General features: G+C 47.4%; 1 protein-coding gene across 5 annotated transcripts in view; it reads right to left on the bottom strand.

Moving 5' to 3' along the window:
• Positions 1-23,700, bottom strand: part of BCL2L1 (BCL2 like 1) — a 51,982-nt gene extending 28,282 nt beyond the window's left edge. The window contains exons 1-2 of one of the 5 annotated variants that reach the window (XM_028485150.2): positions 23,242-23,700; positions 21,158-21,833 (exon numbers count right to left, since the gene is read on the bottom strand). In XM_028485150.2, the coding sequence (XP_028340951.1) occupies positions 21,158-21,721 (564 nt within the window). In that variant the 5' untranslated portion in view covers positions 21,722-21,833; positions 23,242-23,700. Of the gene's footprint in view, positions 1-21,157; positions 21,852-22,138; positions 23,066-23,241 lie in introns of those variants that run through there. The other 4 variants (XM_007124251.3, XM_007124252.4, XM_024128408.3 and 1 more) reach the window with 4 other exon arrangements.
• Positions 23,701-27,777: the final 4,077 nt, after the last annotated feature.

Here is a 27,777-nt window from a genome sequence, read left to right as displayed (position 1 = left end):
CCCACTACTGGGCATATACCCTGAGAAAACCATAATTCAAAAAGAGTCATGTACCACAATGTTCACTGCAGCACTATTTACAACAGCCAGGACATGGAGCAACCTAAGTGTCCATCAACAGATGAATGGATAAAGAAGACGTGGCACATGTATACAATGGAATATTACTCAGCCATAAAAAGAAACGAAACTGAGTTATTTGTAGTGAGGTGGATGGACCTAGAGTCTGTCATACAGAGTGAAGTAAGTCAGAAAGAGAGAAACAAATACCATATACTAACACATATATATGGATTCTAAAAAAGAAAAATGGTTCTGAAGAACCTAGGGGCAGGACGGGAATAAAAACGCAGATGTAGAGAATGCACTTGAGTACACAAGGAGGGGAAAGGGTAAGCTGGGACGAACTGAGAGAGTGGCAATGACATATATACACTACCAAATGTAAAACATGTAGCTAGTGGGAAGCAGCCGCATAGCACGGGGTGGGGGGGCGGGGAATCAGCTCCGTGCTTTGTGACGACCTAGAGGGGTGGGATAGGGAGGGTGGAAGGGAGATGCAAGAGGGAGGGGATATGGGGACATATGTATACGTATAGCTGATTCACTTTGTTATACAGCAGAAACTAACACAACATTGTAAAGCAATTATACTCCAATAAAGATGTTTAAAAAAAAATAAAAATAGCTCTGCCCTCTCACATCCCACTTCTAGCTTTTTTTTTTTTTTTAATTTTTAAAATTTTGGCTGCGCTGGGTCTTAGTTGTGGCATGGCATGCGGGATCTTTCGTTGCAGCGTGCGGGCTCAGTAGTTGTGGTGCGCAGGCTTAGCTGCCCTGCAGCATGTGGGATTCTTAGTTCCCCGACCAGGGATCAAACCCACGTGCCCTTCATTAGAAGGCAGATTCTTAACCACTGGACCACCAGGGAAGTCCCCCCACTTCCAGCCATTAACCAGGCTAGTTCTCCTGCCAAATGAGAAACAACAACAGAATATGCTGGGGACTCCCTCAGCCGCTTCCATTATCAAGATAGCACCTCACTAACCCCCTCAACAGTCCTGTGAAGCAGGTTCTAGCAGTACCCAAGTTTTACAGAGAAGAAAACGGAGGCTCTAAGAGGTAAAGTCACCTATCAAGACTCCACAGCAGACTGTCAGCATGCAAAGTCTGTCCTCTTCTCATCTGAATAGGCTATTTCCAGCCAGCATCCATCCACAGCCTATCCAGACTCCAAAGCCCAGTTCCCCTTACTCAATGGCCTTCTTTTGAGAACCTATCTACAGGGCTACCATTCACTGAGTATTCCCTGGGTGCTGCGTGTACTGCTGAATGCTTTACATGTGCTGTGTAATATTCCAATGATCAAAGGAGCCACATACCTTGGTGACTTCCATTTTACACATGAAAACAGTGAAGCTGAGAGAGGCAAAGTCACAGAGCAAGTAAACTGTCTACTGTCCTAGTCACCTGGCCCTGAGCCATCTTATTACTTTTCTTTTTCTTATTTTTTTCCTTTTCAGTCATTGGGTCAAGGGAGGATATCCAATAGATCATAGTGTGGTGGGTGCTCTGCTCTAAAATATAAGCTTTTTTGTCCCCTTGACCCGACTCTACATGCCTTAAGGTCAAAGTCCACAAATAACATTTGTTTGCCCATCCTACAGTGCTGGACCTGAGCCTTGGACTTGGGCAAAGGAGATCAGAAGGGTCAGGAATTCTCATCAAAGTCACAGGGATAAATGAAGGTGTAGAGGGATGGAGGCCCTCCCGTGAATCCTACCCCTCAAGGGCACTGTTCCTTTTAGCTTGAGAAGCCTTGAGGACACCTTTGTCCAGCAAAATGCACCTTCTAGTTCTTTAAAAGTGGGGAGCACTGTTCCAGCTAAGACCCTGCAGACAGGTGGAATGTCTGTACCCCAGCCTCGTTCTGAAGAGACTTGCAGAGCGGGAAGGAAGGGGCAACGACTTTCAGTTCCCGTTAATGTGTCTAGAAGCAGCAGCTGATTCAGCTAGATGATGTCACCTTCCTAAACCTCCTGACCAGCAGCTGAGATGGTAAAAGCAGGAAACTGGGGGATACTCAGCTGGCTAAGCCCGAACATGCCTCTGGCAAAGGCCAATAGTAACCCTGGGCTCTGGGAGCATCCTCCTGAAGTTGAGCAAACAGAGTCCTATCAGGTGAGAGGACAGTAGGTGTCCTTCAAGACTCTCATTCCAAGATGCTGCCGTAACTCTCCTTTTGCTCAGCAGCTTTCTGCACATCCTGAACTAACAATGCTTCGCTTATTTGAGGGTGGAGCACTGGAAAGAAGCCTGGCTTTTGGAGCCAGACCAATGTGGGTCTGAATCCAGGTTCCACTGTGTCCAAGCTGCAGGACCCTGGGCATAGAACTTCATCTCTCTCAATCTCAATTTCCTCATGGAAAAGAAACTGGAGCCGAGAGCCCACTCATCACACAGGCTGGGTGGGAGAATAAAGGAGAAAATGGATGTAGAGTGCCTGATTTGGGAAAGGTGCTCAGTAAGTGGTAGTCGCCATTACTCCCTTTGGATCCCTGGGAGGGAGGAGTGAAAAGACCCATAACACAAAGGGAAAGCAAGGCCCACAGTGGGCCCACCAGTGTCAGAGCCAAGTATCTGCGTGGGCCCAAAGTCTGGACGAGCCAAGTTCAATCTGCCTTGCTCTTCTATTTGCAAAATCTTTGCTTCAAATCTTCCCAGGCCGGCTTGCTCCTTAATCTACTCTCGGGTCAAAAGTCACCTCCTCAGAGAGGCCTTCTTGATCTCCTCGTATAAAGTTGGTTCCCTAGATACTGCATTACGCAGTTTCATTTTCTTTAAATTATTTAACCCTCTATCTGAAATCATCTTATTTGTTTGTTTCTCAGACTAGCTGCCTCCCCAGCTCACATATGTGAAAGCAGTGTCCTTGACTGTCTTGTTCATCACAGCACCCCCAGCACTTAGCACAGGGCCTGGCATGTGGTGGTGCTCAATAAACATCTGCTGAATCAACAAATGAATGAATGCAACTGGGATAGCCACAGGCAAAACTGACAAGGGCCCCACACTTACTCCTCTGCTCACTGTCAGTTCTAGGTCCTGGCTCTCATTCCAGATGCTGGCATTGCTACCTGGCAATCAGTGGACCAGAAGGTGGCCAGGATGGGCATCTGTCCCTGGCAATGGGATATATATATTGGGATACCAGGACTGCCGAGGAGGGCCTCGGACTCTCTCCCTGGCACTTGAGGCTCCCACAAATCTGGCTCCAGCTGACCTTTCTGGCTTTATCACCTAATAAGTGATCCTTTCACACACACTCCAAAATGGACTGCCACTCCTATGGGTCTCTTCTTGAGAGTCCATGCCAGTCTGCACAACTTAGCTCACATGGAGCACCAGCTCCTCTTTTCCCTGTCTCTGCGGTAAGTCCCAGCACAAAAGTCACCTCTTCTGTGAAGTGCTGCTCTTATTTGGCATTTAGCATTTATTGTTGGCTTTCACAAGATCTCTTTTCATGTGCATTACGTCTTTTCTAACTGGAAGTATTTCAAGGATAGAACTGGGTCTTCAAATGGCGATATCTCAATTAATAAATCTGGAAAAAAGGCTCTCTCTCTTTTTTAATTAGTTTATGTATTTATTTCTGGCTGCGTTGGGTCTTTGTTGCTGCACGTGGGCTTTCTCTAGTTACGGTGAGCGGGGGCTGCTCTTCGTTGTGGTGTGCAGGCTTCTCATTGCGGTGGCTTCTCTTGTTGTGGGGCACAGGCTCTAGGCGTGCGGGCTCAGTAGTTGTGGCTCGCGGGATCTAGAGCACAGGCTCAGTAGTTGTGGTGCACCAGCTTAGTTGCTCTGCAGCATGTGGGATCTTCCCGGACCAGGGCTCGAACCTGTGTCCCCTGCATTGGCAGGTGGATTCTTAACCACTGTGCCACCAGGGAAGCTCCCAAAAGGCTCTCTTTGAAGCAAAGTTGGCTGGGTCACGAAAGGGTTGGGGAGTGGGCCAGGCTCCTCCCTGCTGCACTGGCCCCTCTGGTGAAGGAGGAGGAAGATCATCATGCTGCCTCAGCCCAGGAGCCCAGGTATGAGGCAGCAAGGGAGCCAACAAATCCTGGACTATCACATGCAGTCTGGGACAATCCCAAGGTCATGTGTGTGAATGGATTTTAAAAACTCCATCATTTTCACAAATCTGGGCATAATTTACTTATCAGTCATAAAGAATGACAGAAAAACTTTGCTCAGTTCAACGGGACTTCCATGCTATCTGCTTCTGTGAACTACGCTTATCCATCTTATCATCTTCTTTTTTTGTTTGTTTTTTGTTTTGCGGTAGCGGGCCTCTCACTGCTGTGGCCTCTCCCGTTGCGGAGCACAGGCTCCGGACGCGCAGGCTCAGCGGCCATGCCCCACGGGTCCAGCCGCTCCGCAGCATGTGGGATCTTCCCGGACCGGGGCACGAACCCGTATCCCCTGCATCGGCAGGCGGACTCTCAACCACTGCGCCACCAGGGAAGCCCTCTTATCATCTTCTTATCCATACTTTCCTTTCCCTTGACTCCCCCTGCTATTTTATCCTTTTGTTCATATGAATTTTCCTAAGTTGTCTCCAACTCTTTGTAAAACAGAGTGAGGCTCCAATAAAATATGAGTTGGTCCAGCTCTCTTTTAAATGCTACAATGGTGTACAAAAATGATGTCCCAAACAATTCATTGTATCAAAGATAAGTGAAAAAATAATGCATGTGAGTCACTAAGTATAGTACATGGCACTTAGCATTCAAAAGGTAAGTTGAAAGAACACTCACAATTCTTACTAGCTTCTCTGGGCTGACTCAGTTTTCTCATGTGTAAAATAAAAACAATGTCTTAGGTTTATTCATTTGTTCAATCATTCATTCCAAAATCATTCACTGAATGTTTACTACCTATAAGGAACAGTTTTAGGTATTAGAGATAAAATGATGAGCCATCTAAAGTCCTTATAATCATGAGGCTTATATTCTAGTAGAAAAGTGACAAAAACCAAATAAACAAACAAAAAGAAAATTTCAGATAGAGGTTGGTGCTGTGACAAAAATACAAGAAAGTAAAAGACTAGAGAGTGATTTAGAAGTACCTTGGCTACTTTAGACCAAAGGTCAAAGAGAACCTCTCAGAGGAGGTGACCTGTGTGAGCTGAGTCAACTGAAAGAACCAGCAAGGCAAACCCCAGGGGCAGAGCACTCCAGGCAGAGGGAGCAGCAACTACATGGACCCTCAGGCAGGGGCGAGTGAGCCGGGAACCAGGGAACACGGCAAGAGCCCCTGAGCCATGAGTGCAGAGAGGGAAGGGGGAGTGCTGAAGGATGGAGAGGCAGCCAGTACCAGATCATGCAGGCCTTAGAGGCCTCAGTAAGGACTGGGTTTTATTCCAATCGGGTGAAGGGTTGTAAGCAAGAATGTGCCAATATCTGAAATGGTTTTCAAAAGACCACTCTGCCTGCAGTGTTGGGGCAGAAGTGATTTTTTAAGGTCCCTTCTTAGCTCCAAACAGCTGACTTTTCCTCCTGTCATTATTCTAGGCTTCCACAAACTGGCTGCCAGAGCAAGAAAGATGCAGCCTCCTCAATAAAGAGAGAGCAAAGTGAAGGAGCAGTTTCTACCCCGGGCAGAAGCAAGGAATCTGTGTCACCTTGTTCTGCAGGAGATGGAGGGAGTGGCCCCATCAGGGAGGGGTGGGAATCCCAGCTTGGAAAACATCCCCAAGCCACCTGTATTGTTTCTGCCTCCTGTGTGGAAGTTTCTGCCATGACACAGTGCTCTGGAATGCTCTCCCCACCCCCACCCCCCCAACACCCAATCTTCCGTTTACAGAGGCAGAGCTGTACTTTGCATTCCTCCCAGGATTTAGCTCAAATCTAGCCTACAGGAAATGGTCGATAAAGAGCTACTGACTGATTAATGAAGAGAGGGAATATTCTCAGCCATTAGGCAAATATTAATGAGTACTATGAGTACTATGTTGGTCTCTGGGGATACAAGGTGATTAAGATGGGTTTCTTGCCTTCACTGAGCTCAGAAGTCAGCAGATAGACCAAAAACCACAGACAGCTACAATGCTGGGTATAAGAGTAACAGCAGCAACATTTACTAGGCCCTCTTTATCCACAAGTAGAACACTGTGGGCTTTAGAGCCAGACTAAGGTTCAAATCACGACTTTACACCACTTACCAACCTAGCATCTTTGTACAAATTCCTTAACTTCCCTACGCTTCACTTTTCTCCTCTGTAAAATGAGAATTATAGTAAGAATGCCTACCTCAATGGTACTGTTTTGAAAATTCAATGAATTAACACATATGAAATACTTAAGGGTAAGTGCTCTATAAATGTTAGCTATTATTAAAATTACTATAACATCTGTGCCAAGCTCAACATGTATGATCTCATTTCATCCTTGCAAAAACCCTACAAGGCAGGTATTACCATCTCCATTTTTGAGATAGGGGAACTGAGGCTCAGAAAGGGGGAGGAACGAGCCCAAGATCAAACGGCTGGTATGTGATGGAGCCAGATTCAAACTCAGCTCTGTCCCACTCCAGAGGCCATACTTCCAACAATGAAATGATCCCATTCTCTTCAGAAGCTCACAGCACAGTGCCCCAAACACAGCAGAGGCCCCGTAAAGGGAGCTATGGTTATTATTCCATTGTTCCTGGAGATCTTCCAGTAGTAGGTGCTGTGGAGCCTAGAGGAAGCATCTCTTCACCCTGAAGGGGTCTGAGAAGGGCTCAAAGGAAACTGACCTGGGTGCCAACTGCAGGCTTTGCTCTGGAGTCCTATGGGTTCCCCTCACTGAAGCGTGGTCTACTAATTTGGAACCCTACCTTCCACCACTAAATCAGACCCAGAAACTGCTCCCAGGTGCCTAGACACCTGCATGGACAGGCAGGCAGTTTCCTCTCGGCTGACTTCTTGTCTGGCTCTACACATCTCTCAGTTTCATCACTTAGCCACCAGCCTGGGGCCTCCTGCCTGCACCTGCTGCTGGACCCAGTCCCAGGGGACCCTGCCCACAGGGCCATTTCTGAGTGACTCCCTGGAGACTTCCTTGATATGGTACCCCCTAAGGTTCCATATGAATGTGGGTGCTGTGAGCAAAGGGAAATTTTTCTCACTGAGTAGCAGATGGAGAGTGGGTAGAACAAAGGGTGGTTGTTCTTGTTTTGAATCAGAGGTGAGTGTGGGGTGAGGCCCACTGTGCCTCCCAGTTTTATATTTAAGCAGCACTGATTCTGGCCGGTCAGAGCTCCCACTCAGAAGTCTGTGGAGCCTACAGGTGGGTGAGGACATCCGGGGGTGAGGAGTTAAGAGTCATTTGTACTTCCTATTTAAGTCTTACTCATAGATCTGGCCTTGCCGAGTAATTAGACTGCAGAAGGCAACCAATGGCTGAATTAATGAATGACCAAACCTCACAGTGAGAGGAAAAGGAAAGACCCAGCATTTGGTAAAGGACCCAGCTTTTACTCCATACCAGGCTCTGTGCTGGGGCACTTTACATACACTGTTCATCACTATGAATGTTCACTAACTCGGACACTAAACACTCAGCCACCAAGTGCTAGGCACAAGAGTAGCTGATGGCAGTGAATGAGATGCAGTTTCTACCTTCAATAAGCTCAGAGCACCTTGCTTAATCTTTCTCCCAACAATCCTGTGAAATGATTATTATTTCCATTTTATAGATGTTCAGGCTTAGAGAAGTAAAGTAACCTGTCCAAATTCATGAAGCTAGATAAGTGAGAGAGCTAGGATATTGCTTCCACTCAAAAAGTGCTTGTTGGTTGAATGAATTAATGAGTGAAAGAATGAATGAAAGAATGAAAGACACAGGGCTTTGACCTCAGTCAAGGAGCAGCAAGACCAAACATTTATAGTTCTCAAAGTGCTTTTTCATCTATCATCTCCTTGGGCCTCTCAGATAGCCCATGAGGGAGGCAAGGCGGGTGTTATCTTTCTTCAGCAGATGAGGCAACAGGCTTACAGCCACACAGCAAACAAGGAGTGGGGCCATCCTGGAAAACTCCAGAGTTCCCATGGCACCTTGTTTAATCATTCAGATGCACGTCAAGCACCTACTATATGCTAGGCATGCTCCTACGCTCTTTAAATATTCAACTCATTAAGTCTTCCACTCAGTCAACAAGTAATGATTGAATGTCTTCTGTGTTCCAGGTTCTGTGGCAGGATCTAGGGATAGAACAGTGAATAAAGCAGAGGAGGAGATCCCTGCCTTCCTGGAGGCACTCAGCAAAGTGCCGAAGAAAATATGCCCCATTACCAAATGCCCAGCCAGCAACAATGGCCAAACCCCCACTGTGTACAGCATGATTTGGGGCCCTTGTGGAGGAGATGGGGGACAGGTTATGAGCTACAGCCCCCAGCTTCAGGAGTCTTAAAATCTCCAAGTTCTTGGTTCAAAGGATCTCCATATACTCTGTCAGCCTAAAAGTCTGCTCTTGGAGTGTAGCTCCGATGGTGATCACAGCTTCTTGATCACCTGTGAAGGCAATCTGCTAATAACAGCTGTAACAGTAGCTGTCATACTGAGTAATTATATATGCCAGGCTCCATGATAAATGTTCCATGTATCTTACCACTCATTTTTATGATCAAAAGAGTCTTTCAAGAAAAGTACTGCATTATTTTCGTCTTTTAACAGATGAGGAAACTAAGGCTAAGACAGATTAAGCAATTTGTCCAAGGATAACTATAGAGCAAGTAGGATTCAGCACTGGTTTGTCAAATTTTGTATCTGGCTCTGAACAGCGATGGAATTTCTCCCAGGGAGGCACTGGAGAGGCAAACATCAAGAATACCAAGAGCAGCTGCTTCCTGGGAGGGCTGGGACCTCCTGAGCCCCCAACAGATTCTTCCTCCCCCACTTTTATCAGGTCTGAACATCAGACAGAGAGGGAAAGGTTAAGTAAGCTCAAGCTATCCCTAGGGCAACAGGAGTCTCTCCCTCTCTGCTGAATCTCCAGGGAAGAAGTCTGTGACCTTCATTTGCCACCACCAACCCCCCACAAGAGAGACAGAAGGAAGGAGGGGATGGGGGCAGGGGAGTCTTTTCCTTGGGTTGGGGAGGGGTGGGGCACACCAGGGAAGAAGGGAAAAAGCATGACTGCTTCTTTCCTCTCTGACAAGAAGCCCGTACATGTGATGTGGTGTGTGTCCTGCACATGGAAGCACCACAGGGGAATGCCAGGGTACCTTCTGGACCCAAGAAGACTCAGAGAGGAGAGACTGGCACAGCCCTGAACTGCAAGCTAAGCTAACAATTTCTAAGCATTGTAACTAGGTCATCAGGTTCCTGGAGAAGCCAGCTGTGTCTGGGGATGGGGGATGGGGAGGGAAATTTTGCAGTTTACCAAGATCCCTACTTCCCTTCAGGCCTCGCCCTCCCCGAAATCTGCACCTGCTCCCAAACTGACCCCTCCCCCTAGCTGGGCCCAGCTGTCAACGGCTCCCAATGCCCCACCCCTGCCTTCCATGGGCCGGAACTATGGGGGCCTCTTGGACAGGAGGTACCTTATTGCCACCTTAGCCCTTCGGAAAGGGAGCTGTGGGGCAGGGAAGGAGTGGCATCTCCTGGGGGGTATTTCTTACTCCATGAGGGCAGCAAGAAAGCTAGGTCCCTTTGGGCCTGCCCAGGGTACCTTCCTGGCATTGTTGCCACAGGTGGCAGGAGACAGATGATGTTTACCCTGCTGAGACCAGAGTTGCCAAAAGGCTTCAATCAAGCCTTTGAATCTGCACCTGGCCTGGAGCCCCAAAATAACAACCACGGCAGCCTACCTGATCCACAGGTCGCAGGTGCATCTGGCTTTTTTCTCCCGGCTGAGCCCTGGCTGGCAAGGGATTCTCTCTGCCAGCGATAACTAGAGACCTGGCTGCATGGCTCTGGTGTTGGGCCTCTCCCCTTTGGGCCCACCTCTACCAGCAACTACCCCATCCCTGTGCCCAGGGGCCTCCACCATCAGTCACCATTCCCTTCTCCCTGACCAGCTTTACTGACAGCCCAGACCCTCTTCTGCCAGTCTGCCTCTTCACTGTCTCCCAAATGCTTTAGACACATTCCACCCTCCAGCTCTGTCTGGATCTTTCTTACCTATCAAGGCTGCCCTTGCCACATTCGTTTCACCTACTGAAAGCCTTCATGGTCCACATCTTCCTAGTAGGTAGTAATGATGCCTGACACCGACTGAGCATACTGTATTCAGGCACTGTGCTAGGTAGGCTACAGAGTCACTCACTCATTCAGCAAGTATTCGCTGAGTGGGTCCCATGTGCCAAGCACTCTGCTAGATGCTGGGGATGAAGGAAACGTGAAACAAACCCCCTACACTCTGGGAGCTTAGCTTTTTCCAAGAGGAGTCAGGCAGTAAAGAGGTAAACAAAGGTGGCCTCTTTACTCTTTAGGAGAGGTGATATTTGAGTTGAGACCTAAATGCTAAGACAGCCCTGATCAGATCTAGGGGAAGAGTGATCCAGGCAAGCCTATGCCAAAGAGATTACTACCACTATCTTCATTAAGGTATGATTACTACCTTCATTTTACAGATGAGAAAACTGAAGACTCGGTGTGAACTGCACAAAGGCACACTGCTGACAAAGCTATTATTCAAGCCTCTAGTGACCTTTCTCCTTCCTGACACTAGGGTTTGGCTGGTAATGCAGTTGGTGAGGGAGAAGGTGCATAAGGTGATGCAGGCTCAGGGTGGAGGTCCCTGGACTGAGCCACTAATTGAGTAGCTAGCTGATGGTGGAAGTGGGCTGGTTTGGCAGGGGTCCAGGGCACCTGTGGGATGCAGCCAGGGGGTCTGTCCTCTTCCATTTCTGGAGTCTACAATACAGATTTGGCACGGTTCGCCTGGAGCCATTCACCAAGGGTTGTGAGTCTATTCCTACTGCTTTAAATGAGTCTGCTTCCTTAAGGACAGAGACATTTTTGTAGCCTAACTTGCATCTAATAATCACAACCCTTCATGTTCATTGAGCAGATCCTGGCTGAGCCCTTGCCCAACCCCAGGTCCTGTGCCAGGTACTCAGGGTAAAGTAAGCCAGTCCAGGCCTGCAAAGAAGCAATGATGCCGTGACTTGAGGGTAGGCTTTGGCATGAGATACAGCTGGGTGCAAGACCCAGTTCTGCCTCTTACAAGGTGTGGTACTGTGGACATGTTATAAAGCCTCTTGAAGCTCTGGATTCTCCATCTTCACACCAAAGCAGTTGTGAGGACCAAACAAGATGATTATGTCACGCGCATAAACATAGCACCTGGCACAGAGCAAGCACTCAACACATAGCACCTGTCATTATTACTAAAAAACACTTTTGCATTTCACTTTCTCATTTGAGCCTTGCTTACTCTGGTAGGCTGGTACTGTTCTCTCAGATTTATGGATGAGAATTTAAAGCTGATTTGTCTAGTGCTACACCACCAGCAAGAAATTAAGCTGTTTCAAATCTGAGTGCAGAGTTTTATCTATGGGTATGTAGAAAGTGATCAATACATACTACCAGGACCCTTGCCTGGTGTGTCTGGGAGCTGAGGGGACGGATGGGTGATGCACACAGCCTGACTCAGATGGCAGAAAGACACCAGCAAGGCCCAAGGTGTGGGGCATGGAAACAGACCATTGAGGGATGGGACCCGGTCCCCCTCACTGCAGTACCCACAGTATCCCCAGCCCTTAGCACAAATAAGTATTCACCAGTATTTGCTGATTTAACAAATGAAACAAAACTCTGAAGACAGCTCCAAGCAATGAATCCCGCTTTAGGGAAGGCAGGCAACATCGATAACACTGAGTTAAAAGCTAGAATTCTAAACCATTTACTGTGGGAAAAGGCCCCTTGCCTTAGTTTTCTCCCTGAAATGGGACTGAACATACCCACCTCACTGTGAAATGATGTATACAAAGAAGTCTGGTAAGTTATAAAGTGTTATCATGCATATAAAAGCAATTATCATCAGGCTACAGACCACTAAGGCAATGAAGTGTTGTGAAGACAAGCACCTCAGGTTTGAAGCCCGGGTTGTCCTGGCACTAGCCTGTGTGGCCCTGAGCAGGTCACTTTTCTCTGAGTCTCAGCCTTCTCAACTATAAAATGAAGATGACACCACCTACCTTGTAGGGTTTTTTTAAGATGGCTTAGAGATAAGAACACAGGCTTGGAGTAAGACAGACTTGGTTTCAAATCCTGACTCTGCTTCCCACTAACTGGGTCCCCCCAAATCTCATTGTCCTATAATGCTGAGGTTGTTGGACAGTAACACAGAGATGAAATTGGTGAAAGCCCTGTCACATAGTGAGCACTGAATAAATGCCAACAATCATTTAGACACTGGTACAGTCAGGGGAGGGGGCAAGGTGTAGTGTTTAAAAGTGGGAGCTTAGAAGCTACCCTCACAAGCTTTGCAACTTACTAAGCGTGCTACCCTTCATAAGTTGCTTAACATCTCTGTACCTCAGTTTCCTCATTTGTAAAATAGGGATAAGAATAGTAGCAACTTCAGAGTGTTGCTCTGTGAATGGAATAAATTAATACATGTAAAGCACTTTGAACAACGCCTAGCATAGAATAAGCACTTGATAAATGTCAGGTGCTATTAATAGTAACGTTAACAATAATATTAATCACCAAGTGGAATAAGAGGGAGGAACTGTGTAATCCTGGGACACGGGTATCCCATGGAAGAATTCTAGGGAAGTCCCTGGGCAGCTGTTTGTAGGCAAGTTCTCAGCCTCTGGGAGAAAGACCCTTCTATGGAAAGGACATGAGGCTGGGGGCTCCTGAGCAAAAATCTCAGTCCCGATGACCAGGAGGCCAGTCTCTGGGGAGCCAAGTCAGGCTCCCTGGAAGGACACAGTGTTCCTGGCCCCGCCTGACTCAGGGGAACAAAGGCACGTGTGTGGCCAGGGAGGAGGGAGGGGAATGTTTCCCTTTCAAGAGCGGAACAAAGGATCTGAGGCATAGTTGAATGCGTTCCAATCCCCTCCCAGGCTAGCTCCCATTCCTCAGATGATTGTCCAACAAGGTTTTCAACCTTCTAGCTTCCTCCTGAAAGGTGACCTCGGCGAGGGAGTGGCAGGCTCCACTTCACTCTACCCTCTATCATCGGTCTCCACGAGGCAGGATTTCTACGTGCCAACCTCTAAGACCTCTCTTAGGAGTCCCAGGCCTGTGCGGGATGTGGGGTGGGGACCCCGGGGGAACCCAGGGTTAATGGATGACACAAGGCACTGCAACTGCAAGCAACAGGTTTAATGTCCCTCTAGGGGGAGTCCAAGACTAAAACTGCTACTTGGTGTGGAGCCAGGAGAGAAACCAGGAGTTCTGACCAACCCCCAGTGTGGGGTGGGTAGAAAACTTTGACAGAACTCAGTGGAAATGCATTTTCTAAACCTTAAAGGGATGATCACAGGCTGGAGAGAGAAGCTGGGTGAAGGGGGAGGAAGCAAAGAAAGTAAATGACAAGAGGAAAGGGAGAGACATGGCCAAAAAAAGGAGTCTGTGTGACGGGGGAGCCTTTAGGGATATTACTTTCCAATTTCCACACTCTAGCCAGCAAGAATCCAACTGCAGGGGTGGGACAGGAAGCAGTCCATGGAAGTCATTGCAATGGCATTTCCTGAAGAGTGAGAGAAAAACCTCTAGTTCCGAGGGGAGCTCTGGAGTCTGCCCAAAAAGCCCTGTAGCCTGGAGCTAGCCTTAAGGCTCCGGCTTGGCCTGAGAGTTTCATCAGGGATGAAACCAAGTAGCAAAAGTCCCAAAGGTACTTTCTTTCTGCAAAAACACTATTTACAAAAATCAATATGTAATAAACGGGAAGCCAGATGATGTGACTGAAGGAGCCCTTGGTTGCGGCTGCTGGTTGCTGCTGATACTGACAGTCACTATTCTGAGAGCCTTTCGACATGAATTAACTCACTGAATCTTCACAGCAAAGCGCTATTATTATAGCCATTTACAAGTTAAAAGACTTGCCCAAGGTCACACAGGACATAAGTGGTCTAGTCCAGATTTGAAAGCCCAAACCCTGCATCTTCCTCCTGATGTAACCTTGGGCAAGTCACTTCATCTTTCTCAGCCTAATTTCTCTCTGCTCACCTCCCTGGGTGGTTGGTTATAAGCATCAGAAAGGCAAAGTGGGGGGAATTCCCTGGCAGTCGGTGGTTAGGACTCCCACTGCAGGGGCACAGGTTCAATCCCTTGTCAGGGAACTAAGATCCTGCATGCTGCACAGCCAAAAAAATACAAAGTATCTGGGAACACTGGAACCACAGTCCCTCAGGGAAATAATGAGCAGAACTCACTCCATTAAAAATAATAATAATAAAAAAATTAGAAAAATTTTAAAGGCAAGGTGGATATGAACGTGCTTTCTAAGCTGTAAAGTGCTACATTATGTGGAGTAGAAATACTGTGAAATACTGTGGGGTCAGTGATAAACTACCCTACATTAACACTGAGATTAGTTAATTTTTAGCAATTAAAGTGCTGCAGCTGTTGATAGGAAAGAGCCGTCCGAAAGCATAACTATTGTGAAATATGCCATAATGATGGAATCCACAAGGCCTAGGGCCAGTGAGAAGCAGGATTCCTAGACTCAACTTCAACCCTCCATCTTACAGATGGGGAAACTGGGGCCTAGGGGTAAAATGACTTGGCCAAGGTGAGACAGTGAGTCAAGGCAGATTTGAGACTAGAACTGGGATCCTGACTAAGACCAGTGCTTGACCAACATGCAAAGGAACACTACGGAGCTCTTGGCAGGACAGGAACACTGCTAGGGCCTGCCTGCCCTAAGGATGTGCCCAAAGGTCACTACAGAGTCCAAACAAGGGAGAAGAGATGCTGTAGATTCTGTGAATGGGTCTCCGACACGAGTTCTGTGGCAAAGATGATCAGAATTATGATACCAACCTGTGCCAGGCTCTATGCATCTCAGGCAGATCTTGTTAGGTCTTCGCCATGGCCTTGTGAGGCAGGTAATATTTGCCCCAAGGTTCAGAGAGTTCAAGGAGCTTGCCCAAGGTCACAGAGCTAGACATGGGTGATGTGGGACCTCAATCCAGACATGGTGCAGTTATTCACACAGAAATAGCACTAGAGTGGAGGAGGACCATTCAGGACACATTTGAAGAGACTATCCCAGAAGAACATCTAGCTTATTTAGCCCTGATTCTATGATCTCCAAGTGGTTAAAAAATGTGGCTTTCTTTTAAAAAAAAAAAAAAATGTGGCTTTCAAGGTGGCCAGACCCATCAATATGCCATGTGCAAGCCTGGCCTTGGTCCCTTTTCACCATTTCCACCTCTACCTCCTGATCCAAGCCACTCTTCTTTCTCACTTGACAGCTTTCACCAGCCTCTTCACTGGGCTCCTGGCTGCCACCCTTGCAGAATTCAGATCATTTCACCCCTGCTCCTAATCTTCTCCTGGCCTCTCTCTCATTCTACCAAAGCCAAGTCCTCACCATCACCTGTAAAGGGCCATGTGATTGGGTCCCTGGCTACCTCTCCCCCCTCAATCCCAACCACTCTCCCCTCTCACCTCCTACCACTCTCTCTTACTGCTTCTTCTCCAGCTACACTGGCCTTCTTGCTCATCCTTGAACATGCCAAGCACACTCCCTCCTGAGTCCATCCCTCTGCTTACAACACTCTTTCTACAGGTACCCACATCGACGACCACCTTACCTTCTTCAGGCTTTGGCTCAAATATTACTTTTTGGTGATGCCTTCTCTACACACTCTTTTAAAATTGCAGACTTACCTCCTTTGCTAGGCATGCCCTATGCCTCAATGTGCTTTATTTTCTTCATAGCACTTAGTATCACCTGATATATGTTATATATGTATGTAATTACACGTTGTCTGTTTCTCCCCACTAGAATGTAAGCTCCACAATGCAGAAACTTAATTTTATTTAATGCTGTACTGCTAGTGCCTAGGACAGCCTGACACACAGTAGGTGCTCAATTAATATTATCTGAATCAATGAATGAATGTTTAGGGACTTCCCTGGTGGCACAGCGGTTGAGAATCTGCCTACCAATACAGGGGACATGGGTTCGAGCCCTGGTCCAGGAAGATCCCATGTGCCACGGAGCAAGTAAGCCCGTGTGCCACAACTATTGAGCCTGTGCTCTAGAGCCCGCGAGCCACAACTACTGAAGCTCGCATGCCTAGAGCCTGTGCCCCGCAACAAAAGGAGCCACCACAATGAGAAGCCCACGCACCCAATGAAGAGTAGCCACTGCTCTCCACAACTAGAGAAAGCCCACGCGCAGCAACAAAGACCCAACGCAGCCAAAAATAAATTTTTTTAAAAAATGAATGAATGATTAGATAAAGGGCAATTCCTATTACTATTATTCTGGTTTGATAAGTGTCTGTTTCTTCAGAAATTTAGAAGGCTTCTCTTTCATTAGGTACCTGCTACGCCTAAGACCTCTGCTCAGTGCTGATTAAACAAGTATGGACAAGATGTGGACTCCACCCTCAGGAAGTTCCTAAACCTGGCAGAGGTATGGTAGTGTTAGATGTCTTCTTTATACTAATTTAAACTCTACCACTGTGATTTACCTATCCAAGTTCTGCTGGGTACTATACCAATAAAAAAGGCTTAGCCGCTCTTCCTGAAGATATTTGAAACCAGTGAACGTGGACTCCTGGGTCTTCTCTTCCCCAGGCTAAACAAAAAGACCCAGCGGTATTGTCTGACTCAGATCTGCCAACTGGGAACAGGGAAGACAGACTGTCGGCTGGAGAGACAGAAGAGAAGCGGATCCAGGAGCAGAGTGGCTCCTTCAAAGAAAAGAGAGGGAGTCCTTGGGGAGGAACTCCATGGAATTAGGTTGAAGGTTGGGGGTGGGGACAGAGCCCTGCTCATTAGGTAGTAGGAGATTATGTTTCTGTAGAAGAGCAGCTCACTGGGAATTACCCCTAAATCTATCCATGCTAAACCCAGACAAAACCATGGCTGCTAAAATAAAGCCCTGTAATGGAAGGCTGAGAGCACTGGAAAAACCAGGGAGCATGCTCAAGCCACTGGCCTCAGGACAGATACCTGCTGGGGAAGGGACAAGTAACAACTGCTGCTTCCTATAGCCCAAACAAATCTGGTGACTACCCACACAAAAGCCAAGAAAACCCTCTAGGTTCCGTTGGGGCCCCCTGAAAAAATACTTGGGTATTTTCTACCAGAAGCTGAAGGGCTCTGTGGGGCTACTGGGGAAATCAGTCTCAGGAAGTCTGGAAAACCCTGTGATGGTGATGGCGTTTTAAGGGCAACTTCAAATGTACATCCAGAAGAACCGGGTGTTTTGAGGGGGAGCCCCTGAGACACTTCTACCTCACTTTGGGACCTGAATGAGATCACTAAAAATTTCCACGTTTGGGGTTTCTAATGGGGTTTCCCCAAGAAAACCACAGAATAGCGAACAGCTGCTGAGATCTGCAAAAGTCGCCGAGGTACTTCAGTGAAGCATACATCAGTGCCAAAGAAGACAGAACAGGCAAGAAGAAACCTACAGAAACTAGAAGACCACAGAGCTATGCAGTCTGGGAAAGGCCAAATTATGGTTTCTCTGCACCCCACCCCCAACAACTGTTCATTGCTTTCAACAATGGTGTTTCCATCAAGCTAAGGGGTTTCCCAGGGACACTGATAACAAAATGGCCTGGCCCACCTGGGCCCCACCACATAACTGTCCACATTCCCATTGGAAAGCCCCAGAAACAGTCTGTCCCTATCATTCTAGTGAACATCTCAGCGGCTGGCTTTGTTTCTCATGAAACTCTGGGGGCAAAGTTCAGTTTTCGTAGGCAGATAGCCCATTCATTAAAAGAGGTGCCTCCATCCTACAATTAAGGCCCAAGGAGAGCCTTTGTTCTAGATCCTTTACTAGAGTCAAGCTATGGCAGGTGGCTATCATTATTTCATTTTACACGTGGGAGAGATGGATGGACAAGAGAGACAAACAGGTTCAGCATCTTGGCAGGTGACTCCAGGTAGGTGGTGGTGTGGTTATATGTGTGGAATTCCAGTCCTTGGAGCATCACCCACAATTAAGTAGACATACCTGGAGCAGGCCATCTTCTCCCTTTATGCACAAAATTCTTACCTACTGGTAGGGCTTGAGAAAGTTTTAACAATGAAAAATTAACAAGCCCACTCTCACTGGGCAAAACCCTGATACCCACTTGAGTTTTACCAGTGCCAGAATCTGCGGAGGCTACACACATGCCTTTGGCAGCCCGCTACTGCCAACAAAGGTGCTGTTCTTCCTGCAACTCCTGAACAAGGCCAGCATGACAGACTCGAGTGAGCACCTCCACAGGCATGTTTTGCTTAGCCCAACAGCACCTCTGGCTCACATTATTACTCTTAGGACAACCTGAAATGGAGGGAAATAATTTAGGCTTTGGAGTCAGGCCCACCTAGGTGTAAATTCTCACTCAGTCATTTAACTGGCTGAGGAATACCTGGGTCCAGTCACTTAGCTACCAGGAGCTTCATATGTAAACTGGGAATAAAGCCATCTACCTTAGAAGGTTACTGTGTGGAGTATATGAAATAGCATGTCATTTCCATGAAAGAAAGTACCATGTTTCGCTTATGGCCAGCACCTAGCACATGCCTGCCTCATAGTAGATGCTCAGTGAATTTTAGTTGCATAAGTAAAATACCTAACATAATGCCTCTTGCATAAAATGTACTCTGTAAAGGCTCATTTCCTTTTCCTTTCCTATAGGGATGCTAAATTTAGAGCATATCCCAGGGTGGAATGGCCCTTAACTCCTACACTCATGGATCCCCCAGCCACAGCCTCCAGGAAGGTTATGAGATGCCACTGCAGCAGCCAGTTGGTAAGTCAAACAGGATGGTCCCTGAGAGGGAAGTGGGCGGGTACCTTCTACCCAAAGGATCCCATGTCACATGTTCTTTACCTCCTGGCCTCAGGGAGAATGCGTGCCCAGAAATGGTTCTGACATAACTGGCTCTTCTGCACACATCCCTTCTGTTCACCAAGAGGAAGTAACATATGGTATGCTGTCCAACGGGCTCTGATAATTCTTGAGCAAAGAGACAGATGATGGAACGAACTTGCCCAGTGCTGCTGTGTCTAAAACCTCTTTCTACGTGCAACTCTGGGTGACTAGCAATTCTCTGGTCCAGGCAGCCCTCTCAGAGGCTGTCTGGCAGGCCAGGAATCTCTCCCACATTGCCTTTTGTTAATAGCTGGCAACAACCCACCTGTATTAGGACCACTGGCCAAAGACAACAGTCAGGCAAAGTGGGCAAATGGCCCAAGTCTCTACTTGGAGATGCCTCAGAGGGTGTGTCAGAAATGCTGGAATCCTGTCCCTCCTGTAATAAGTTAAACAAATATTTGCCCCCAAAGAGAATCAAAGCAGGAGGGAATAAGAGAGGTCATCCCACAAACCAACAGGAACTATTTAATCATTTATCCCCCAGGGAGTTCATTTACAGAAAAGCTTTCAAGTCTGGTCAGCCTTAGCTAAAGAAAGCCCTCCACCTTTACCTTCCGCAACCCCACCCCAGTCTTCTGACATCTACTGACTTGACCCCTTTGCCTTTTACCAGAACTGGCAGTAGGAAGTTGATGAAGTTGCAAAGAAATGGGAAATAAGACAGGGGGTGGGGTTCCAGGAGGTTCCTTGCTCCGTGGTAAACTGAAGTGCCTACCACACCCTAGGCCCAGCCTCTGGATAATTGCATTCTTAACATTCCTGAGTCCATGATGCACGGCCCTTTCCACCTCAGCTCCTTCAATCAATGACTTATTTTCCACAGGCTGCTTGATTTTCTGGGTTTTCTGAGGGGACAAAATACCTCTCGTAAGCCCTGCCCCTCCCCGAGGCAAGGAGATAAGCAAGGAGATAGAACTGAGTTCTCTGGAGAAAAGCAAAAACTGCCTACAATGACTGCCAGTAAAGAATCTCTCACCACTAGCTCATCCTGACTTGGTGACGGGCAAGGGAATTCTCTTCCCTGGCAAAGGAATGAGGCACAACTGCTGGGCCCAGAAAGTGTACCTGGGACCGACGACAACTACTACAGCAAGCTTGCTGACATTAGCTCCAAGGACTGCAAGGCAAGGAGGGCTTGCCACATTTTTTTAGTGGAAGAAGCTGAGGCTCAAGGTAAACTGGCCTGTCCAAGGTCACACGGCTAGTTACGTGACAGGGCTGGAACTCACACCTGCGTCAGTTTGTTTCTGAAGTCTGTCACTGAATCTCAATGTTCCAAGGAGCCCCACAGACCAGGTTCTTGCTTTGCCAGCAAACAGTGCTCAGTGAAGAGGCCCCAGGGCCCGGGCCGGAAAGCAACAGGCGTAACAGCTGGAGCTCCCCAACCGACCCCAGGCAGTGAGGTGCAAAGTCCCTGGGCTTAATGAGTGACACAGCAAGAGCTCCGCAAACTGGCCAACCACACAGAAAGTTGCACACTTTAGAGCCAATGAACATAGGGGCGCAGCACAAACACAACTAGCCCACTGGCACAGCTTACACCTTAAAATCAGACAATCCTCAGCTATCCAAGCCAGTGGGATGCAAAGTCTGGTCATGCAAACTCTGAAATAAAAGGAACCTGATTTGGGGGAGGGAAGCCCGGGACAGGATTGACATCCCAGGGGAGTAAGATTGAAGGGGCTTGTGGGTCACTGATACTCACTACCTTCTCCAGGCATTACACTCATCACCCCTTAGCATGGTGAGCCATTATGTCAGGGTGAGGGGAACACTGGACTAACTTCCCACTCTCAAAGGTTTGGGGCCAAATGAACACACAGGCTATGTTTTCCTCTTCAGAGAAACTGGAACACAAGTATGAAAGAGTAGGGTCATGAGGATGACCAGAATGAAGATGTCTGGTCCTTGCAGAACTAGGTCATCTGTATTGCAGAACAGTTAACCTCTTGCGGTACAATGAGGCCAGTCACATCTCCTTAACAAACAACGTCTCCAATAATCACCCAGCACAAGAGAAAAAGACATAAGGGAAAGGCTGTTGGGAATCTGACCAGAGGCTAAGGAAAAGGGACACACAAGGGGCGTGGTCCTTACCCAGCCGCCGTTCTCCTGGATCCAAGGCTCTAGGTGGTCATTCAGGTAAGTGGCCATCCAAGCTGCAATCCGACTCACCAATACCTGCATCTCCTTGTCTACGCTTTCCACGCACAGTGCCCCACCGAAGGAGAAAAAGGCCACAATGCGACCCCAGTTCACCCCATCCCGGAAGAGTTCGTTCACTACCTGCTCAAAGCTCTGATATGCCGTCCCTGGGGTGATGTGGAGCTGGGATGTCAGGTCGCTGAATGCCCGCCGGTACCTCAGTTCAAACTCATCGCCTGCCTCCCTCAGCGCTTGCTTCACCGCTGCCATGGGGATCACCTCCCGGGCATCCAAGCTGCTGCTGTGGCCAGTGGCTCCATTCACCGCAGGGCTGTCTGCCAGGTGCCAGGACGGGTTGCCATTGATGGCACTGGGGGTTTCCATGTCTGATTCAGTCCCTTCTGGGGCCTCAGTTCTGTTCTCGTCCACATCACTAAACTGACTCCAGCTGTATCCTTTCTGGGAAAGCTTGTAGGAGAGAAAGTCAACCACCAGCTCCCGATTGCTCTGAGACATTTTTATAACAGGGATGGGCTCCACCAGTCCATTGTCCAAAACACCTGCTCACTCACTGAGTCTGGTCTTTGCTTAGTGGTTCTCTTCTGAGATCCAAAGCCAAGATAAGGTTCTGAAGGGAGAGAAAGAGCTTCAGGAAAAAAAAATTAATATGCATGCCATTTACCCTACAATATCCCATTCCCCACCCAGGTACCACCACTGGGTTCTTTGCGGCTCTTATGAAGGTCTGGGTCTAGCTTCCAAGGGACTTCAATGAAGTCAAATTGAAAGCACCAGTGGGCTCTGAATCATCACACCGGCTTTTTTTTTTTTTTTTTTTTTTACCTCAGCCACCCCATTTTCCCCAAAATGTCTTCCTCAGAAAGTCACCCCAATGGGCAGTCTGCCCCCCAACCCCACCCCCGCACCACCTACATTCAAATATCTCCGGCAACGGCAGGCAGGTGCAGCCCCCGGAAGATCTTTTGTATCATAGGTCGGGCTAGGAGGTGGCACCGAGGATGCCGGTAACTCAACCGGTCTCGCGGCGGCTGGCAAAAAAAGCAACTCCGGCTGGAGGGATCATGCGACCCGGCGGACTGAGAGCTCCGAAGGCGACACAGGAATTACGAAGCTCAAGAACCGGCCCCCTCGCTTGCTTCCTCCTCCATCGCCCAGATCGAGGGCGGCCGCTCAGCAGCCGCGGCCTCCTGCCACCCGGGAGCCCAGCCCCCTCGCTCTTGCACGCCCCTTGGCTCTCCGCCTCCTACTGGGAGCCAGGAGAACTCTCTCGGAGATGGCTGGTGTGAGGTTTAGTTTTTGTTTTTTTCTATTTAAGTAACAGCCCAGGGTGAGGCTTCCGAAGAAACCCTGAAGGGACTTCTCAATGGGGCTCAAGGTTTCGATGAGGGGCGGAGAGAGGGAAAAACTGCCTCGGATCTGCGCTCTGACTTTGGAAAGGCCATCCCCGGGCCTTTCTGGGAGGCTGAAAGCCGGGGACCCCCCAGAAACGCCGCTGGTTTTCTCTGAATTCCCCAAAGGCCCTGGACGTGGCGGTGGCGATGCGGGATTGCCGGGTCCTCCATTCCCCGCACGGACACAATGGCCGCCGGCGCCCTGCACAAAGACCGGGCGAGGGTGAGGCGCCGGGCCTCTTCTCGTGTCAGAGAGAGGGGTCGAGACCAGCTCGAGACCCCCCACAGCTGAGACCACGTTTTCCTGGGGACAGGCGGCTTCCTGGCGCCCCCGGGAGGGCTTGGGGCCGGGGGCTGCACCTCTCCGGAGCCCGGGGTGGGTGGGCTGCGGCCTCGCGGCTTCCTCCGCGCGTTAGGCCGGGTACCCGCCCGGCCACCGCCCCGTTGCTAGGCAACTGCTCTCCCTCAGGGGCGCCCCCTAGACCTTTCTGGGAGGAGGGGTCTCACCCCCAGCGGCCCGCCCTGGCGTAGCCAATCAGCGAGCCCAGGTAGCACGCAAGCAGGACGGCGAGGGCTCCCATTGGGCGCAGCGCCTGCCACGCACAGGGGAGGCGGCGCTCTCACCTGCGAGCCCAGCGAACCGTGGGGGGCCACATACCCCCTTCTTGGGCCAGGTCGTTTTCGGACGCGAGCGCTGTTCGCGGCCAAGTTCCGCGCCGTGGACCTGGGCCGGCCTACCTGGCTGAAGGCTCGCGCTGTCTCTTCCGAACGAGTCGGCCTCAGTTTCCCCTGAAGAGACCGGGAGAACTTGCAAGCTCAGTCACTTCCGGTGCCGCGGCAGCGCGCGCGAGCCCGAGACGCAAGGGGAGTGCGCGCCTTGAGGACTGGCGTCAAGAACTGGGCGAGAGCGCCCCCTTGCGGTAGAGCTGGGGAACCCGGAGACGCATTCATTTAGCCAGTTTCATCCACCTGTCAGTTTATATATCGAAAAAGCATCGCGTTGTGGCTAAGAACCTGTGTCTGGGATTCCAGCTTTGCCGGTTGGGCAAGTTACTCAACTGCTATGTGCCTCAATTATCCTTAACTGTAAAATGGGTAAAAACCAACCTCCCTCATTGAGTTATTGTGATGATTAAAAAAGTTGTTATTTGTGAAGTCCCTAGTATATGCTGCATAATTTCTCTAAGCAAATGTTTATTGTTTGGATTGCCGAAGATAGAGTTAGGAACAAGACAAGACATGGCCCATGCTTTCATAGAGACTTAAACCCTTGAGATGGAGAGAGACAGTAAACAACTAAGAAAACGAACACGGTAATTTCAAATAGTGACTAGTGCTCTTAAGAAAGCAAATCAGGGTATTGCCATAAAGAGGGTGAAGGAAGAGGTGCTCCTTTAGAGTGGGTGGTCAGAGATGTAAGCCTTGTCCTCCCTGCCCAGTGAGGAAGAGAGGCATTTTTTCAACTGTTTCGATTGTTTGTGTAGGGTGCCAGAGACGGCCTCTTTGAAGAGATGACATAGGACCCAAGACCTGAAGTGTAGGAAGATGCCAGCTCATCGGAAGAGTTTAGAGAGCATCAACCTTGGCAGAGGGACTGGCTTGTGAAAAGTGTCCTGAGGCAGTAAGATCTTGGCATGTCCCAGAAACTGAAGGAGAAGCAGTGTGACTGAGGGAGGGCAAATGTGGGGGGAGAGGAGGTTGAAAAGTTGACCATGGAAGTGAGTTAGACTTGATTCTAAACATTCAAAGGTGTTTTATTTTGTGGTAATTTAATTGATTAAAAATAAGATATTAAAAATACACCAAAGGGCATAGAATTAAGTCCTCTTCCCACACCTGCTTTCCAATCCCTAGGCCCCCTCACAGAGGTCATCACTCTTTTAAGCCCTTTCCTCTGTAGTCTTTCAGAGATGGTCACTGTATTCACAAGCAAATTTATATGTATAAATGTTTTACACAACCAGTCGCTTGCTGTAGACACTTCTACATCTTGCTTTTTTTTGCTGAGCTCTATGTTTTTAGTCGGCCTTCATTTTTTAAATTAACACACAACTTTATAAAGATATGCCATAATTTACTTGCCCAATCCCCTATTTGGGAACACTGGAACACTGGGTAGTTTCCAGTCCTGTCCTATTATAAATAAAGCTATAACTTATCCATTCGTTATTTTGCATATGTGGGAGTTTATCTGTTAAGTAAATTCCTGAAAGTGGAATTACCAGTAACTGAGTATATGAATTTGTTTTTTGTTTCGTTTTAATGCATATTGGCAATGTGCTCTACATAGCAGCTCTACCAGTTTGTCCTCCCATCAGTAAAGTATGAGACTGCCTATTTCCTCACATCCTGAGCTACACAGTGTGTTATCAAACCTTTTTATCCTCACCAGTCAGATAAAAACCGAGAGACACTTTTATTTTGATTTCTTTTTATTAAGAGTGAAGTTGAGCAATTTTTCATATTTATGAGTCTTTTTTGGGGGGAAAGTCTTGTTCTGATGAATTCTCTATTCATTTCATTTGCCCTTTTCTCTGTTGGTCTTTCTGTTGAACTTTTTTCTCATTGATTTGTAGAATGTTTATCCTTTTATTTTTCTACATATAAGTCAGAAATAGTTTTCCAGCTTATTATTTATTATTATGGAAAAACTTTTATTTTCTATGTATTTTAATGTATAAGTCTTTTTCCTTTGTGGTTTCCAGGTTCTATGTCATTCTTATGAAGACCTTCTCCGTTTGATATCATAAAAATAATTCTGTTTTCTTCTACTTGGTTTCATATTTTACATTTCAATCTTTGTTCCATCATAAATTCCCTTCAGTGTAAGATGTGAGGCAGGAATCCATAAATTTTTTCTAAATAACTACCCAGTTATCCCAATATCATCATCTTTTCCAACTCACTTGAAATGTCTCCATTACCATAATCTATATTCCCAAGTGTATTTGTGTCAATTTCTGAATTTTTTATGTTCCATGGAAAGGTTTTTTTTTTTTAATTTATTTTATTTATTTATTTTTATTTTTGGCTGCGTTGGGTCTTCATTGCTGCAGGCAGGCTTTCTCTAGTTGTGGCGAGCAGGGGCTACTCTTCATTGTGGTGTGTGGGCTTCTCAATGTGGTGGCTTCTCTTGTTGCGGAGCACGGGCTATAGGTGTGTGGGCTTCAGTAGTTGTGGCACGCGGGCTCAGTAGTTGTGGCTCACGGGCTCTAGAGTGCAGGCTCAGTAGTTGTGGCTCATGGGCTTAGTTGCTCCGTGGCATGTGGGATCTTCCCGGGCCAGGGCTCGAACCCGTGTCCCCTGTACTGGCAGGCGGATTCCTAACCACTGCACCACCAGGGAAGTCCCCATGGGAAGGTTTTAAACTGGTACAGGACATGATCTGTTTTCCATTTTTAAAACCTGTGGTGTCACAATCACTTCAATGTGGAAATTTTTTTAAAAATAAATTTATTTATTTATTTTTGGCTGTGTTGGGTCTTCGTTGCTGTGCGTGGGCTTTCTCTAGTTGCGGTGAGCCAGGGCTACTCTTCGTTGCGGTGCGCGGGCTTCTCATTGTCGTGGCTTCTCTTGTTGCGGAGCACGGGCTCTAGGCGCACAGCCTTCAGTTGTTGTGGCACGTGGGCTCAATAGTTGTGGCTTGCGGGCTCTAGAGCTCAGGCTCAGTAGTTGTGGCGCATGGGCTTAGTTGCTCCGCAGCATGTGGGATCTTCCTGGGCCAGAGCTTGAACCTGTGTCTCTTACATTGGCAGGCAGATTTTTAACCACTGAGCCACCAGGGAAGCCCTGGAATTTTTTATTATGGAAGTCTCTGATGTGCTTTGGGAACCCAGGAAAGAGCAGAGGAGTGAGGGGTATTTTAGGTGGAAGGCACTGCCTCAGCAAAGGCATGGAGAGTTAACAGGAGAGTCCAGATGGGATGGCTAAGAGGGAATGGTAGCAAAGGAGACTGAATGTAAACATGTATCTGCGCGTGCAGGACACTAAATAGGCACTGGAGGAGCCAACCAGGCTTTTTGAACAGAAAGCACATGAAGAGATTTATATTGGGGGAAGATAGAGCCTTTGGGGAAGGGAACTTTGCAATATTTATCAAGAGCCTTAAAAATTGCTCTGGAAGGATCATTGAAAAATAATCTTTGATTGGAACTGAATTTAAGAAAAGAAGTGAAATGCAACCAAATTTTATCCACAGAGATGTTTATACTAGATTATTTATAACACAGGAAAGAAAAATTAAAACTGAGAATTCAGTAAATAGGGTGATACTTTAAATGGATTAAATTCAAACATATTTAAAGATGGGGAAAAATACTCAAAACATAACACTTTGTAAAAAAAGAAAGGGTTACAAAGCTATACTGAGAATTATTCTAATTTATTAAAAAATGTATATTACATGCAACATATAGTAGAAATAATTATGCCAGGATGCAAAAAGGTGGTTATTGCTACATAATCAAATTATGGATGATTTTATTTTCCTTTTATAATTTCTATATTATCTAAACATGACTATTTTTTTAAATTGGAAAGCACTGTTTAGAAAACACATTTGCTGAGAATTAGATGACAAGGAGATGCTTATGGTGTAATATGAAGTGAAAATAAAAGTATACAAAATTAGATGTGTGACATGATCTCAACTCTAAATACCATGTATAGGAAAAAAGGCTGGGAAATCAATATGATAAAGACAAAAGAAAAATGGAGAAAGCCCTTGTGCAGATGCTAAAGAGGAATGGAAATAGAGCGGACAATAAACCAGAGATTGAGGTAGATGCTCAACCTCACTAGTTATCAGGGAAAATGCAGATTAAAACCTCAGTGAGATATCATTTCACACCCACCAGATTGGAAAAAAATGAGAAAATCTGCCTTTTTTTGGTAGATGGTTATTCATCAGTTAGTTGTGATTTTGGTGTTTTCGTGAGAGGAGGTGAGCTCAAGTCCTTCTACTCTGCTGATGGCACTACTGCCTCGCCAGCAACTCCCTCACCTCGGCCAAGAAAATCTGATAAAATCAAGTGTGATTCAAGAATATGGAACAACTTTAGAAAAAAATTGTATTGTTACCAAGTAGAATTGAAGATGCCTATGACCTATGACCCAGCAATTCTATTTTTTGATATATGCTCCTAAATAACTCTTAACACA

Source organism: Physeter macrocephalus, unplaced genomic scaffold, assembly GCF_002837175.3.
Source record: "Physeter macrocephalus isolate SW-GA unplaced genomic scaffold, ASM283717v5 random_312, whole genome shotgun sequence".
Taxonomy (NCBI): Eukaryota; Metazoa; Chordata; class Mammalia; order Artiodactyla; family Physeteridae; genus Physeter; species Physeter macrocephalus.
Note: the sequence above shows the minus strand (reverse complement) of the source record. Positions and strands in the feature narration are given on the sequence as shown.